A 17,125-nucleotide genomic window follows, 5' to 3' on the forward strand; every position below is an offset into this window, starting at 1 on the left:
GAGGTATATCCAACCACTCTCCGGTATAGGTGCAGGTGGTGATGGGTGAGGGTCAAGTAGGAAGAATAGCACCTATAAACCCCTGGCACCGGCGCAACCCTACTATAAAACAGAACATTACACGTTCAATTGAACATTATTTCCAGGACAATGAAGGGTCGGTGGGGTCAGCACTGACACTCTGGGAGGGGGCAGGAAATCTCTCAAATTGCTGAGGCAAAAAAAGAGAAAAATGTGGAAATGACCGAGCCGGAAGAAGAGATTCTAAAGCAAGAGGGAGAACTGTTAGACTCAGGAGAACTTGACATTACACGCAGACTTAAACTTTAAAAAAAAGAATATAAATGTGTGGCTATGGACAGGGCCAAAACACTACATAGAGATAAACGTAGGAGGATATAGAGCTAGGGTACAGAGCAGGCAAGTTACTTGTGTGGCTCGATCGACGAGATCACGCAAACCGTTTGTTCACGGAACTCACAGCTGAGACGGGGAGACAATATCAGACACACAGTTGATAGCTGACAGGTTTTCCCAATATAATGCAGGTACATACAAATCGCACTCTACTCTTCCAGAGAACGAGTCAAAAGCTCTGTTAGCTGACATGACGCTCCTGATAGGAAGATAGTGACTTACTAGAGAATGAACTCATGGACGACGAGTTGGCACAGACCATCAGGAGCCTTCAATCTGAGCCCTAACAGCCTCCCAATTGAAATTTACATATTAACACCCGACAAAATAGCCTCCTACCTTAAATTCATGTATGAGGAAAGCCGAGAGTTCGGCCGACTTCCCTAAGACCAAAGGCTTGCCACCATTGTGGTCATACATAAGGAAGGTAAACCTAGGGACCAGTGTTCCTCATGTAGACCCATTTCACTATTGAATACTGAAGCCATGATAGTAGCAAAACTGTTGGCTATGCGCCAGGTTGGAGTGGTCTCTGGACTGCTCCACCTGGACCAATCGGGCTTCATTCCATCTATAAATACCTCCTTAAATCTTCGTCAACTCCATGGAGTGCTGGGGAGAGTGGATACGTTGAGAGAGGATGCAGTGGTGAGGACCTTAGACGTCTCCATGGCTTTTGACACAATTGAGTGGCCCTACCTCTTTGCCGTACTGGAGTAGTTAGGGGTTGGGCCTGGATTTAACAGTTTGGTGAGGCTTTCCTACTCAAACCCGTTGGTATAAGTAGTAGTTATTAATAAAAAATCAGAGACCGCCACCCTTGGAAGGGGGACAAGACATGGATGCCCTTTTTCCCCGTTGGTTTTTGCTCTAACGCTGGAGCCCCTGGCGAGCTGGATCCGTAAGGACCCCATCGTCAGAGGTATGAGATGGTCAGAGGACTGGGAAGATCGCAACTCCCTATATGCCCACAATATCCTGTTATATTTCGCATCACCCCAGGCCTCGATAAACAGAGTCCTAAATATATTTACCAACTTCGGCAGGTACTTAGGGAACACCATCTATTGGACCAAGTCGTAGATCTATGTGCTTGGGGATGGGTTCAGCCCCTGCCAAGGGAATGTAGAGTAACGGAAGCAATTGGATGGTTTTAAATACCTAGGTACTTACATTGCTAGGGACCCTTAGCTGTATTATGATCACAACCTTCAGCCACCACGGCTGCGACTTAGGAGTGATGTGGAACACTGGAAGACTCTAGCATTTTCCCTATTTGGTAGAGCTGCGCTTTTTAGGATGATGTCCCTGCCCCGCTTCCTGTATATTCTGCACAACTCACCCACTCCTATCCCAGTGACATATTTTGTGGCAATAGAGAGTGAACAGAGAGCTCTACTATGGGTCAAGGAAACCACAAATATCATTCTCTAAACTGGTGCGGGTTTGGTACGATGGAGAGATTGGGCTCCCAGATATTTAAAAATACTACTGGGCTGAGCAGTTGGCAGCCATTAACCAAGGCATGGACCAACCATATGATGATCCAGGATACAGAATGGATTGATGGCTCCTACTAGGTGGATCCTATACCAGGGCACTCTACTCTAGGCCCACTGAAGTTCAACTGACAGACCTACATTCTGCATTCTGGGCAGATATGACATGCAGCTCATGAAAGTCTTGGTTGGGCCAAGAAAATCACGCAGGCAACCCCCCGTGGGGTGTGTACCTGCTGGGAACCGATCGGAATTCTAAGGGGTTTGACAAATGGGATGTGATTGGTCTAACTCGGGTGGGTGACATGTGAAGGGAGTGCAAGGTGATAGCATTCTCGGTGCTGCAACGAGAATACGAATTGGCAGCCTCAGAACGATTTAGATACCTTCACGTGAGGCATGCAATGTGTGCATGCATTCCATTAGGGGAGACAATTCCTGTAGCAACTCCACTGGAGGATAGACTCCTCGACGGGTACATGTCTAAAAAATCAATATCCCTGACCAACCGGAAATAAATCAATCATGCTTCCGATCCCCTCATACGGCTCTGTGGGAAATGGGAAGACGATCTCTTAGAACTGGATAATGAGGACTGGTTGGAGGCGCTGGCTTCCCCCAAGGATGTACTAGAATACAAATGGTTCTGTCGGGTGCTAAGAATATATTTCTTGAGGCAATAGGATTACTCAAAAGGGCTATGCCAACAATGAGAAATCAATTGCAATACACACACAAACCATATCGGGATATAATAAGTCTCATTGCAGGGTATCTCAACTGGTCCACGATTCAGATTGTCGACGTTTCAACCCAAGGTCTGCACTAATGGGGTGTCAGTGCGGGTCTTCATCAGGACTTGGACAGAAATTGGACAGCCTGTTAAGATTAAAATTGGCAGTCAGGTTTGTGTTTCAAGTGAGTGGTGCCCAAAGATAATAGTAGTAATCACTTTACCCATTTCTTACCCAGTCTGACTGAGTGAAGGAGACTATGGGCTCCTGCTAGGACAATAGCCCTATCATTGAGAGTGACCACATTGGCACTCCATGAGCCCTCCTGTGCCAGATTAGGTGAGTCCTTACACCTAGGTGTGTTGCACCATATTTGGGCACCACTCACTTGAAACACTTACCTGACTGCCAATTTTAATCTTAACAGGCTGTCCAACTTCTGTCCAAGTCCTGTTGAAGACCCGCACTGACACCCCATTAGTGCAGACCTTGGGTTGAAACGTCGACAATCTGAATTGTGGACCAGTTGAGATACCCTGCGATGAGACTCATTAATCCAGTCCGCAGAGGGTTTTGGAAATAGTGTGTTCTCTGGCCACAACCCCTACCCTTCCTTCCCCAATTACCATTGTATATATTACACAGTCACCACAGCACCGAGCACCAATGTCACCTTTGTCACATATTACTTGTCACAATGTATATATTCTTTGACAGCCTTGCAAATGTAAATTTGGGTATTTCTATGAATGAAGCAATTTATATAAGCCCTTAAATACCCGATATGGTTTGTGTGTGTATTACAATTGATTTCCTGTTGTTGGCATAGTCCTTTTGAGTAATCCTTTTGCCTCAAGAAATATGTTCTTAGCACCCGACAGAACCATTTGTATTCTAGTACATGACTGCCCAGGTTCTGAGGGATACCTGGTTACCCCAATTATAATTGGCTTCCCCCAAGGAGGTCGCAATCTCATCACGGCTCAAACTGGTGCAATTAAAAATACTCCATAGAGTATACTATTCGGGACCAGCGTTGGTTCCGATGGGATATGTGGAGGACTAACGATGTAGGTGAAAATGTGGGAGAGAAGGCACATGCCTAAATATACTGTGTGAGTGCACCTACATCAGTAAATATTTGACAGATGTTCTCAAATGTATGGAAGAAGTGCTGTGACTGGACCCGACCCTAGATGCAAAGAGGTGCTTGTTGAATGTATTGGGATCATCGGATTTGAGTAACAAAGAGAAAACATGGGCAACCCTCAATCAATCAATCAATCAATCAATCAATCAAAGCATTTGTATAGCGCGCTACTCACCCGGAGGGTCTCAAGGCGCTTGGGGAGGGTGGGTCCGCTACTGCTCGAACAGCCAGGTCTTGAGCTGTTTCCTGAAGGCGAGGTGGTCCAGGGTCAGGCGGAGGTGGGTCGGGAGGGAGTTCCAGATCTTGGCGGCGAGGTAGGAGAAGGACCTTCCCCCTGTGGTGGCTCTTCGGATGCGGGGGACGGCGGCGAGGGAGTGGCCGGTCGATCGAAGCTGGTGTTTGGGAGCGTAGAAATTGAGGCGGCTGTTGAGGTGTCCTGGGCCTTGGTTGTGCAGGGCTTTGTGTGCGTGGGTGAGGAGACGGAAGGTGATTCTCTTGTTGACCGGGAGCCAGTGCAGGTCTCTCAGGTGTCCGGAGAAGTGGTTGCGACGGGGGATGTCCAGGATGAGTCTTGCTGAGGCGTTCTGGATCCGCTGGAGTCTCTTCTGGAGTTTGGCGGTGGTTCAGGCGTAGAGGGAGTTGCCGTAGTCCAGTCGGCTGGTGACGAGGGCCTGGGTGACCGTCTTCCTGGTCTTGGTGGGGATACACCGGAAGATCTTGCGTAGCATGCGTAGGATGTTGAAGCACGACGAGGAGACGGCGTTGAATCGTCTGGTCATGGAGAGGGAGGAGTCCTGGATGAAGCCCAGGTTGCGTGCGTGATCTGTTGGTTTGGGTGCGCTGCCTAGGGCGGGGGGCCACCAGGAGTCGTCCCAGGCGGAGGGTGACGATCCCAGGATGAGGACTTTCGTCTTGTCCAAGTTCAGTTTCAGGCGGCTGTTCTTCATCCATTCGGCTACCTCTTTCATCCCTTCGTGTAGGTTGGCTCTGGCGGTGGCGGGGTCGTTGGTGAGGGAGAGGATCAGCTGGGTGTCGTCGGCGTAGGAGAGGATGTTGAGGTTGTGCTGGCGTGCAATGGCTGCGAGGGGACTCATGTAGACGTTGAAGAGGGTTGGGCTGAGCGAGGAGCCTTGAGGAACGCCGCAGATGACTTCGGTGGCTTCTGATCTGAACGGGGGGAGGCGGACTCTCTGTATCCTTCCGGAGAGGAAGGAGATGGTCCACTCCAGTGCCTTCTCCTGGATTCTGACGTTGCTGAGGCGCTGTACTAGGGTACGGTGGCAGACAGTGTCGAAGGTCGCGGAGAGGTCTAGGAGGATGAGGGCCGCTGTTTCTCCGTTGTCGAGCAGAGCTCGGATGTCATCGGTGGCTGCGATCAGGGCGGTCTCGGTGCTGTGGTTGGCCCGGAAGCCAGACTGCGAGAGGTCGAGGGATCTGTTCGTCTCGAGGAAGGCGGCCAGCTGCTTGTTGACGATCTTCTCGATGACTTTAGCGGGGAACGGGAGCAGCGAGATGGGTCGGTAGTTCTTGAGGTCGGAGGGGTCGGCTGATGGCTTCTTTAGTAGGGCGCTGAGTTCGGCGTGCTTCCAGTTCTCCGGGAAGGTGGCGGTGTTGAAGGAGGTGTTGATGATGTCCTGCAGGTGGGGTGCGATGACAGCGTCGGCCTTGTTGAAGACGTGGTGAGGGCAAGGGTCGGTCGGAGATCCGGAGTGGATGGAGTTCATCGTGCGGACGGTGTCTTCGGTGCTGATCGGGGTCCAGGCGCGGAGGGTGGTGGTGGGGGGCGGTGGTTCGGTCGTGGCGTGCGTCGGTTGAGTGCTGAAGCTGTTGTGTATGTCCGCGATCTTGTTGTGGAAGTAGGAGGCGAGGGAGTTGCAGAGGTCTTGCGAAGGGGTGATGTCGTTGTTTCCGGCGTTGGGGTTGGAGAGCTCTTTAACGATGTTGAAGAGTTCCTTGCTGTTGTGTGCGTTGTTGTCCAGTCGTTCCTTGAATGCAGTTTTCTTGGTGGTGTGGATCAGTTGGTGGTGTTTTCGGGTGGCGAGCTTGAGGGCAGTCATGTTGTCCGGTGTTGGGTCTCGGCGCCAGGCTTTCTCAAGGGCTCTGCAGTTCTTCTTCGAGTTCTTGAGTTCGTCGGTGAACCATTGGGCTTTCTTGCTGCCGGGTCTGCTAGGCGGGGTCCTCAGAGGGGCGAGGTCGTCTGCGCAGTCGCTGATCCACTTCGTGAGGTTGGTGGCCGCTTGGCTGGGGTTCGTTGCGCTGGTGGGTGGGTTCTTGATCAGGGAAGTTGCGAGCTGGTCGGCTGTGATCTTGTTCCAGTTTCTGCGTGCAACCTGTTGCTGTTGGTAGTGGATCGTGGTCCTTTTGAAGCTGAAGTGGACGCAGCTGTGGTCCGTCCAGTGGAGTCCGGTGGCGTGGCTGAAGGCGATGTCCTTGCTGGAGGAGAAGACGGGGTCGAGTGTGTGTCCGGCGGAGTGGATGGGGGTGGTCACCAGTTGCTTGAGTCCGAGGTTGGCGAGGTTGTCCAGCAGGGTGGTGGTGTTGCGGTCGTTTTTGTTCTCCAGGTGGAAGTTGAGGTCCCCGAGGAGGATGTAGTCAATGGAGGGGAGGGCATGCGGGCTGACGAAGTTGGCGATGTCTTCGCTGAATTGTGTGCGTGGTCGCGGGGGTCTGTAGAGGAGGGTGCCTCTGAGGGTGGTCTTGGGGTTGATGTGGATCTGGAAGTGCAGGTGCTCGGCGGGTACGAGGGTGTCGTCGGTGTTGGTCGTGATGCGGATGGAGTTCCTGTGGATGATGGCGATGCCTCCTCCTGTCTGGTTGACGCGGTCCCTCCGGATGATCTTGTAGCCGTCCGGGATGGCGATGGCGATGTCGGGCGCTGAGGAGGCATTCATCCAGGTTTCCGTGAGGAAGGCGACGTCTGGGGCTGTGGTGTCGAGCAGGTTCCAGGGCTCGACGGCGTGTCTGTGGACTGAGCGGGTGTTGAGCAGGATGCACTTCAGGTGGCTGCTTCTGTTGCTCGTCGAGGTCTTGGGCACTGCTGCTGGAGTGGTGCAGGTCCGGATGCAGGTGAACTTGCAGGAGTTGCAGCAGAAGGGTCCATGGGTGCGTCTTGGGGTGGCTCGGTAGCAGCCCGGGAGTCTGCCGGCGTTGAGTGCGTGGAGGTCGGTGGCGGCGTAGGTCCGGCGGGAGGGCTGGTGACTGCGGGAGCCAGGAGTCCTGGCACTGGGCGCGGTCCAGGCGCGGACGGGCGTAGACGGGCTTACCTTTGGCGCACCTTCGGGGCTCAGTCGGTGCTCCCGCTGCGCTCGCACGCTGCGCGGTCGCTGAGGGGGCAGTCATAAGAAGGGAGCCGGGAGGGCGGGTCAGCTGGGAGGCGGGAGCGTGGGATCCAATCGGCTGGCGGGGGGGCGGGGCCGCAGGCAGGCAGCGGCGGGAAAGCGAGTGCCAGCTTGGCGGGCGGCCCTGCAGCGGCTGGGGCGCTCGCTGACGGTGAAGGCAGGCAGGCCCTGCAGCAGAAGGCAGGAGGCAGGAACAGGGGTCCTGGGAGCGTTGGGGTGACCAGGCCTTGGCCGCAGTCCCTGGGTCATATGGTGGTCAAGCGCAACATTGGCAGAAGGTGGGGGGGCAAGGGATGGTCCATGTCTAAATTCATGGAAGCAGGACATGGATTGGTGCGTGTGTTGTGAAAAAACTGTGTATATTTCCAGGACATTTCCAGAAAAGTGGTCTCAAATCTGGGGTAAATGGAAGGGCTATTAAAGAAATATCTGTGCTCCCCCTCTTCTTCCCCCTTTCCCCTCCTTGACAAACCTGTACCTGAAGAACATGTCAAAAACTGAACTTACAGTACATACACGAGTGATCATCCATAACTTTTGTGAACAAAAGTCTGTACGCTCTAAGCACCTAAGACAATGTATGTAATTCTTACTAAGCTGTAATAAAAATATTTACACAAAACATTTTGCTACGTAATTGCCATCTCGTCCTCATGAGCTTCTGGTTTGTGAACTTTCCTAGTGATTCACTTTAAGGTTGAATAGATAAATCCCTGGATGAAGTTTCCATCACCCATTGCTCCTGTTCATTGAGTCTAACACCAATGGGCTGTATGGGGAAACAGAGACTAGGGTTTTAGGAGAAATTAATTTTCAAACTGAAGATAATCTTTCTTTCTTTGCCAGGGAACATTCAAAGAATATCACAATATTGTTACAGGAAAGTAATGTGTTCTTCTCTTCACATGTATTTACGTTCTCAGACGTGACATTTTTGCTGTTGGATTTTCAGCTATGTTGTACTGAAGCATTGTGCTTATAAACACAACAATTAATACCAGGCCAAGCCACTTGCCTTGTTGTTGAAATTTCCCCTCCTTGATCGCCACTACTTGTAGTTATTGCTTTATACATTAGTGGTCTACTCACGCTATGCCTCACCCTAACCTCTCCAGGGCCGTTTCTACCATTAGGCCAGACTAGGCGGCCGCCTAGGGCGGCAAAAGGGGGAGGGCGGCAAAAAACATGAGTTCTCCCCTCGCCCCAACACTAAGCATGCCCTGCTGTCCTCTCTCTTCTGGGCCCCAGCAGTTCAAGAAGCCCCTAGAACTCGACAGCTCAAAAGTTTTTAATGTTAGTTTCCCAGTACATCCTGTTTCTAGGGCCTGTGGGTCCTCGCACACACTTGCTTTCCTATCTCCTTTACCTGTCCCTCTGTACCTCTCACATCTCTCCTCCACTTACTATTCATTCTTTTAACATTTTGTGACTCACCAGCGCCAAGAGCGGTTTTGAACAACACGTAGCGCTACATGAATTCACTGACAATTCCAGGAGCCTTGGTTTTAGTGAGAAAACCAAGGCTCCAAGGTGTTCAATAGGCAGTGAGCTCTATACGATTACCTATTTTATTGTTAAAAGTTTTAACATCGTGTAAAGTAATCAAGATAAAGAAAAGGGTTGTGTTTTGTTCTACACTCCAAGCGAGGAATAAAAGTACTGACCAGCAAAAATACATTTGGCTGGAAGGAAGATTTAATGAAATGCGCTCATCTCTGCCATCGGGGTCAAACGTGTGCAAACCATCTCGGATCAAGCAGAGGCAAGAATGGAAGGAATTTTGAGAAAGGACCGAAAAGTTGTAGAGATTTTGTAAACAGTTCCCTCGGATGTGCGTGACAAGTCAGGAGTGATTTCCCCTATTTAGAAATACTAGATTTCTTACAGAATCATGGGGCATATTACCAAGCTATAGCGATAATTATCGCTAAGCTTGGTTAGCGGGCATTTAAATATTGCCGCGCTCCGACGGTTTTTATTGCTTAGGAGCCTTGATATTATCAAGGTTTATCTCCTAAGCGATAAAAATTGGCCGAAATGCATGAATATCGCTGAAAAGTCAGCGATATTCATGCATTAGCGAGCACAATCTCTTAGCCATGTTATCCACCTACCATTGAATAACATGGCTAAGAACTGCTCTGGGCAGGCGTTAGCTTTTGGAGATAATCGCGCTTAGCGCGATAATTTCCAAAAGTTGGTAAAAGGGGATAGCGATGTTAGCGACTGTTTCCAGTCGCTAACATCTTGGCACGCCCACTCTGCATGTCATTAGCGATAATCATCGCTGACATGCAGAGTGGGCCCCTAAATGCCCGATATCGCCTATTAGCTGTCGCTAACTGGTGTTAGCGACAGCTAGGTAATAGGGCGATAAAATTATCGCCGCTTTAGCGGGATTTTTTTAGCTAAAGCGGCGATATTGCCCTTGGTAATATGCCCTCATGTTATTTAAACTCAGGCTCTAGTCAGTGTTCCCTTCAATATTACTTACCCCTTTTGTACCGCCAATGTTAACTGAGCTGCTTCTTCGTGCTTAATGTATATTTAACTGTGATAGTCAGCGAAGCTCGTATTATTGCTTCGGGAGCCGCTCTCTGCTACTCAGAATTCACTGCATCAACTCATAATCACCTCAGAGGCGCTACATTAATGTTGTTTACTGAAAAAGATTCTTTTGGTGGTTCTGAGTTTTTCAGTAAACAAGAGTGCAGAGAGGACGACGTCTTTGGGCGCTATGATGTCATGGGTATTCGATATCCAATTATTAAATTCCTGTGCCTTTAACGATACAATTAACAGAGTAAAACAAGATACCTAGGTCCGACGCCCCAGTAAAGCTATCTTGGTTCATTTTAGCCCATGAGCGGGTTAGAGAGGGAGGAATAGTATTTTTAAATGTATTTTGAGTGATAAGGGTGTTAAAAGACAGGGACAGCTGCGTGATGTGACCAAACAAGAGGAAAAGGCCTTTCAACACTAATCAAATTATGCTTGGTAGCGATGGGTTTGAGAGTGTGTGCAGCCTATCTGTGGCATCTTTAAAAAGTTGTGGTAAGCCTGTTGGAGTCTAGAAGTTTAATAGCTCTGGGTCCTGGGAGTTTTCCAGGTGAGAATTGAAATAGTCAAGAATAGTAAAACTGGGACATTGAATGATAAAAAGTGCCAGCAAGGAGAACATGAAGTGAGTAAAACCTGATCTGAGGCCTGGGGGAGGCAGCTGTACCTGAAATGGCATTTTTTTTACATTTATAGCACAACTCTACCCAGCTAAGGTGTCGGTGCTCTTACACAACAGCAGATTTTGAAATGCCAGGACTTAATAACAAAAGTAAACCAGTTACCTGCGGTAAGAGGTGTGTGAAAATATCCAAACTGGTAGAAAGTGGGAGGGAGAAGAGACGAGAAAGCAATGAAGTGTAAAAAGGTGAATAAACAGGGGGCAGGTTTGGGCAGGGGGGAGAGTAAGGTGCAACTATTGAGAGCAAGCGAGGGGGTGACATTTTTCAATTCTCGCCTAGGGTGGCAAAACACCTAGAAATGGCCCTGACCTCTCCCTCAAATGAAAGGTACTTTCAAACATAAGTCTATGCAGGTTAGGACTCACCTTGACTTTCCACTTCATCCCTCTTTCGATGTTGATAGTATGCCCATCCACAGACACGGCCACCATCCTGTTAACAGCCACACTGCCGCTACCAAGGCTTTCATTCTCTGCCATGACTGAGAATGTCCGCAGTCTTGAGTCATCTTCATCTTCAATTACTTTGGTCAGTGTGTATGTGCTGGTGCCTTGGAAGTCAAAGGACAGGCCATCAAATGAAATGTAGTGAGGATCTCCGGATGCAACGCATTTTCCAAAGCTGATTGGTTGACATCCCTGGATTCCATTCACCACCTTGCACTCCTCATTGGCACCACAGAGTACATTAATGCAGGTAACAACTCCATTGTCACCGCATGTGCAGCGCTCCTCGCATAACCCGCCTGGATAGAATTCTTGCCCGCTCTTGTAATACCTTTCATTGTACACACACCCACATTTTGTGATTGACACACATTTGTCTCCACTTAAGATGAAGCCATTGTTGCAAAAGCATCCTTCTGTACAGGGTGCATCGCAGCCCACTGGAGCGGAAAGACCAAAGCAGGTGACAGGGCATCCATTACCACATAACTCGTAGTGCATATTCACGGGGCAAGAAGGACCTAGTAGAAAAAAGAACACCATCTTGTTAGCACGTTGAGATAAAGTAAGTAGGCAGGGACAATTAATATCTTGTATGTGGTCAAAAAGTAATAATATGCTGCAGTACATTAAGAAAACAGTAATAACATGTAAACATATTGAGAACAGTAATAACGTAAACATATTGAGAAAAAAACAACATTTTGTAAGTACAGAAATAAAAGTATGTGAATACATTGAGTAAAAAATAGTACCACATTTTTATTTTGCAGGAACAAAAAGTAATACTATACGTAAATTTATAAAAATTACTACAATATATGTTTCTGGCACTAAAAATATGTTATTAGCACTTTCTGTAAAAGTAACACATTTTAAGTGCAATGCAAAAAAAAGCAATATCATGCAAGAACATTAAAAAGAAGTAATATTATGCCGTAAATAATTTTACGAAAATTATAACGTAAGTTAAGCAAAAAAAATAATTAGTATTTAATAAGTATTAACTATAATTATCAAGTAGTAACTACCCTGATGAAAAGTAATAGTTTTTTGTAAGTTAGTTGAGAAAAGGAAATTGTATTTTATCAGTACAATGAGAAAAACTGATGACATGACTTAAGTACAGGGTAAAATATAATATAAGTGCACTGAAAAGTTAATAATGCCATATAAGTATATTTTAATAAAATGTGATTATCATAGTACTCATGGGCGGTCATTTATAGTTTGTGTATAGAATAGCACCATAAATTGGTGGTGCTGCTGGCCTACCAAACCTATGGCTCTACGGTACCATTTAGAGGTGGGCAAATTCTGAGGGGCATATTTATCAAAGAGTTACGTCGCTCTTGCGCAACGCAGTGGTGAGCAGGGGCAACCCAACTACTAAGTTACATTTGTCAAGCCACGCAAGGATACCTGGCATGGTCCTGCGTGGCTTGATAAATCTAGTGTCCCACAACACAGCACAAAACACTTTGTTATGTTACTCTGCCCCAGAGAGGTGTTCAAGAGTGAAGCGTGGGTGTTCCTACGCATCCACCCATAGATTTTGGCTCATTTCCAGATTTACCAACACTGGTAGACCTGGGAATGTGTCAAAATGCTATGCCCCCACTCCCCCCAGGTGAGGCATGACGAGTAATATCTTTGATTCTCCTAGCGTTTTCTCTTTCTATGTGTGCTGCATGACGCAGTACACTAAGAAAGAGGAAAATGCCTCAGAGGATTGTTTTTGTACAGGAAGGTGCTCCTATGAGCCAAAATTTGATGTCTGCCTTCCAATTGTTAGTCTGTTACTTAATTCTTCTAACTATTGTTTCACATTCATTCACACACAATCATACTAAACTATAAGTCCTGTTTTTTGTAAAAATGATCTCCCCTTTATTGACATTTTTTGTTTATATGTCAATAAAATACATTTAGAAACATCAGCAATATTTTATAGAAGATCGCAGAAAGTTATTCCTATAGGTTTAATGCTTCATACATATCCATGATAATCCATTTCCCTCAATAATTTTTTAGTCTACTGACATCTGATCTTGTATGGAGATCAGAGAACCTCGTATTACTTTATTCCTAGTCTAAATTGTATTCATAGGCGGCACTATTCACAAAATCAATCATGCCATTTGTATAGCGCACTACTCACCCGGGAGGGTCTCAAGGCGCTTGGGGGAGGGGTATGCTACTGCTCGAACAGCCAGGTCTTGAGTTGTTTCCTGAAGGCGAGATGGTCCTGGGTCAGCCGAAGGTGGATGGGGAAGGAGTTCCAAGTCTTGGCAGCCAGGTAAGAGAAGGATCTTCCTCCGGCGGTGGCTCTTCGGATGCGTGGTACGGCTGCGAGGGCGAGGCTGGTGGACCATAGCTGGCGGGTGGGCGTGTAGAAGGTCAGGCGGTCGTTGAGGTACTTGGGGCCCAGGTCGTGGAGAGACTTGTGTGCGTGGGTGAGGAGCCGGAACGTGATCCTCTTGTCGACGGGGAGCCAGTGCAGGTTCCTCAGGTGGCTGGAGATGTGGCTGCGTCGGGGGACAACCAGGATGAGTCGGGCGGAGGCGTTCTGGATGCGCTGGAGTCTTTTCTGTAGCTTGGCTGTGGTTCCGGCGTAGAGGGCGTTTCCGTAGTCCAGTCGGCTGGTGACGAGTGCCTGGGTGACAGTCTTCCTGGTCTCGGTCGGGATCCAGCGGAAGATCTTGCGAAGCATACGCAGGGTGTTGAAGCACGATGAGGAGACGGCATTGACTTGTCTGGTCATCGAGAGGGAGGGGTCCAGGATGAAGCCCAGGTTGCGTGCGTGGTCGGTTGGCTTGGGTGCGGTGCCCAGGGCTGGGAGCCACCAGGAGTCGTCCAAGGTGGAGGGCGAAGATCCCAGGATGAGGACTTCCGTCTTGTTCGAGTTCAGTTTCAGGCGGCTGTCCTTCATCCACTCGGCGACGTCTTTCATCCCTTCGTGTAGGCAGGTTCTGGCGGTGTCGGGGTCTCTGGTGAGGGAGAGGATCAGCTGGGTGTCGTCTGCGTAAGAAATGATGTTGAGGGGAGGAGCCTAGCTCGAGAGCGTAATGGCCGCCTTTTAGCTCGGCTCCGTCGGCCCTCCGGCTAACCTCGAATATCCTGTAATATATCCTGTACTGCGACGATACTTCACTACAGATTTTGGAATTTTAAGACCCACTCTTACTCACCGTCTGGTCCAGAGGCTCCTGCGTGCTGTGGATCTGCAGCTGTGCCCTCGTTGAGATTGGGGCCTCCGGACGCTCGAGACCGGGACCTCGCCTGTGGGACCCGACCGGCGGTGCAGAGATTGCCGGCCCCGGCTGCGAGAGAGAGCCACTGGTGAGAACCGTTGTGTGTATGTCCCGGCGGTCCTGAACCGGCCCCGATATCTGGACCATGCGGCTGGAGGGGGACGAGATGTGTCGGGGGCTGACCGTGTGAAGGGGTCCCTCCGCCTTTGTCTGTCCGGCGGCCCTGGACCCCGCGCCTGGCTCTCGCCTGTAGGGCCTGCCACTGTTTGGAGGGGGCCCCCCCCCATCGAGCGCCTGCCAGTGCTGTGCCGGTGAGGCCGTTGTTGGGAGCCTTCGGAGGTCTGTAAAGTCCTACATTTGGGAACTGTTTGGGGGCCCACGGTGGAGTGTGGGGCGGCGAAACTCACAAGATGGCTACCAACAAAGTGGGGGGTGATCCGCTCTGTACCTACGCTCCTTGCTGGCCGGATTGTGCGGAGGCCTGGGCGTGTACTTGAGCGCCCACGCCCGGAGATGTCCTGGACGCCTTGATGTCCTTGTGCGCTGTCTTGGCCCCCGGTGCTTCTACCGACCCCATGCGGCCCGCCGCCATTTTGGGTCGCCGCTCTTTCATGCAACCCTATCGTCCTGATGCCTCCATTGCTTCGCCCCCGTCGGCTGCGCCAGGAGTTGCCGCTGTTGTTCTTCGGCCGCTTGATGGGCCGGTGGCTCTTGAACCTCTGCTTTCTCACCGCCTGGACTTCGAGGACTTCCACACGACGCGGAGATCTGCTCCTTCCCGGACAGCTGGGAATTATGGTGGACCGCTGTTTGCTCCCGCTTCGATGGATTCGAACTTTTGTCCTAGAGGGGTACCTTTGTACTGTCGAACTGCGCACCTGGACTCCGGCTTGCTTTTGCCTGCCCTGTCGTTGCTGCTACAATTGACTTGCTTTATTGACTTTTTGTATTCCCTCCGTGCGGTGGCTCTCCCTAACCTACATCACTGCCATAACTCTGGTCAACATTACGATTATTCTGTGCTGGGTGGTCCGCTCCATATGATCCATTATTGGGTTGGTTTCGTGGTTAGGAAGGGTTGGGGGTAAGTTGCACAACATGATAGTTTGCTGGTTTACCTGCCCGTTGCACCGATGCTTGTATTCCCGACATTGTGAAACGTTAACATTTTCCCCTCCTCCCCCTCCCTGCGGGTTATTGCTGTATGTGAAGGTGTAGTACTGATTTGATACTCATTCATTAGTTGGTCGGGGGAGGGTCGTAGCCGAATGTGTTTGTTCATATCCTCTGGCTCCTCCCTCACATTTTATTTTTTGTTTCATATTCCCTCTCCTCCTCTTTTTGTCTCCTTATTCACTTTCTTTCTTTACTATATTTCGGGTTTCGGATTAGGGCGACAGGCACGCTGTTTGGAGGGTAGGCCGTAGCCTTCTACAGGGGTGCGGGGTGGGACGGGTGGGCGGGGTATTTCAGATGCTTTCTTTTTGGTTCTATGGCCCTTTTCTATCCCTTTATAGCGGTGCCGCTTCTGTCCTCGCTTCTCTGGCATGAGTGGGTTGGGGTCTGTTGCTATGCCACTTTTATCGGTTTCGATGCCCCGTCGCGACTGCCATACCCTTCTTCTCGCCAGCTCTCCACTTTCTTCTGTACTATTAGCCGCGGGATGCCTGGCCCGGGGTGGCGCCCATCTTGCACAATTGTGTTTCTCCCCTTATATTTCTTTTTCTTTGTTCTTCCCTTTTCCTTTCCCCTGTTTTTGCCCTTCTTGGTTTCCTCCCCTCTGTTTCCCCCTTATTTTTCCCCCTTTCCCTCCCCCTCTCCCCTTTCCCCTCCCCCTTTCCCCCCCTTTTTCCCAGGCTCGTATGGAGAGAAATAGGTTCCGTTCGTACAGTCTATCCGCTCCCCTTGCCTTTGTTAGCGTGTTGTTGGGTGGGGGGCATGAGATGCTGGTAGTACTTGTATGCTTATCCATTATATTTTGGGTTTATTTTGTGCTACGATTGACTCGTGTCTTTACATCCTCCTCCCCCCCCCCCTTCCCGTTTTGGCATGGGTGTATTCCTGTATATTGGTTTTTCCCGTATCTCTGAGTCTGCCATGAGCCTTGTCCCCTTATTATAAAATGGACCTCATTGATCCTGATATTGGGCCGTTAATGTCGATTATCCCATTCTTAGCATTGTTTAAATATGTTTGCCTGCCTGCCAGCTGGCCTTGTGTCGATTATTTTGATTTTTGATCGTCTTTGACTTGTGGCCGGCCGGATTGGTTGTAGGCCCACACATGTTTATCCTATTGATGCAAATAAAGGTCTTCAAAAAAAAAGAAATGATGTTGAGGTTGTGCTGGCGTGCGATGGCTGCGAGAGGTTTCATGTAGATGTTGAAGAGGGTGGGGCTGAGTGAAGATCCTTGCGGGACGCCGCAGATGACTTCGGTGGCCTCGGAGCGAAACGGGGGGAGGCGGACTCTTTGTGTTCTTCTGGCGAGGAACGAGATGATCCACTCCAGTGCCTTCTCTTGGATACCGATGTTGCTGAGGCGCTGGACTAGGGTGCGGTGTCAGACCGTGTCGAACGCAGCGGAGAGGTCCAGGAGGATGAGGGCCACTGTTTCCCCCTTGTCGAGCAGGGTCCGGATGTCGTCGGTGGCTGCGATGAGGGTGGTCTCGGTGCTGTGGTTGGCTCTGAAGCCGGACTGCAAGGGGTCGAGGGATCCGTTCGTCTCGAGGAAGGCGGTCAGCTGTCTGTTGACGATCTTCTCGATGACTTTAGCAGGAAAAGGGAGGAGCGAGATGGGGCGGACGTTTTTGAGATTGGTGGGGTCCGCTGTAGGTTTCTTCAGGAGGGCGCTGATCTCGGCGTGCTTCCAGCTCTCCGGGAAGGTGGCGGTGTTGAAGGAGGCGTTGATGATGTTCCGGAGTTGGGGTGCGATGGTGGAGTCGGCCTTATTGAAGACGTGGTGTGGGCAGGGGTCGGTCGGTGATCCGGAGTGGATGGTGTTCATCGTGCGGGCTGTGTCTTCGGTGGTCACCGTGGTCCAGGTG

General features: G+C 50.0%; 1 protein-coding gene across 1 annotated transcript in view; it reads right to left on the reverse strand.

Moving 5' to 3' along the window:
- The window catches only part of LOC144769642 (uncharacterized), a 1,000,462-nt gene that overhangs the window by 121,734 nt on the left and 861,603 nt on the right, over positions 1–17,125 (reverse strand). The window contains exon 48 of the mRNA XM_078653818.1: positions 10,746–11,347. Within this exon, the coding sequence (XP_078509944.1) occupies positions 10,746–11,347 (602 nt within the window). The remainder of the gene's footprint in view (positions 1–10,745; positions 11,348–17,125) is intronic.

Source organism: Lissotriton helveticus, chromosome 7 (assembly GCF_964261635.1).
Source record: "Lissotriton helveticus chromosome 7, aLisHel1.1, whole genome shotgun sequence".
In the NCBI taxonomy this organism is placed as follows: Eukaryota; Metazoa; Chordata; class Amphibia; order Caudata; family Salamandridae; genus Lissotriton; species Lissotriton helveticus.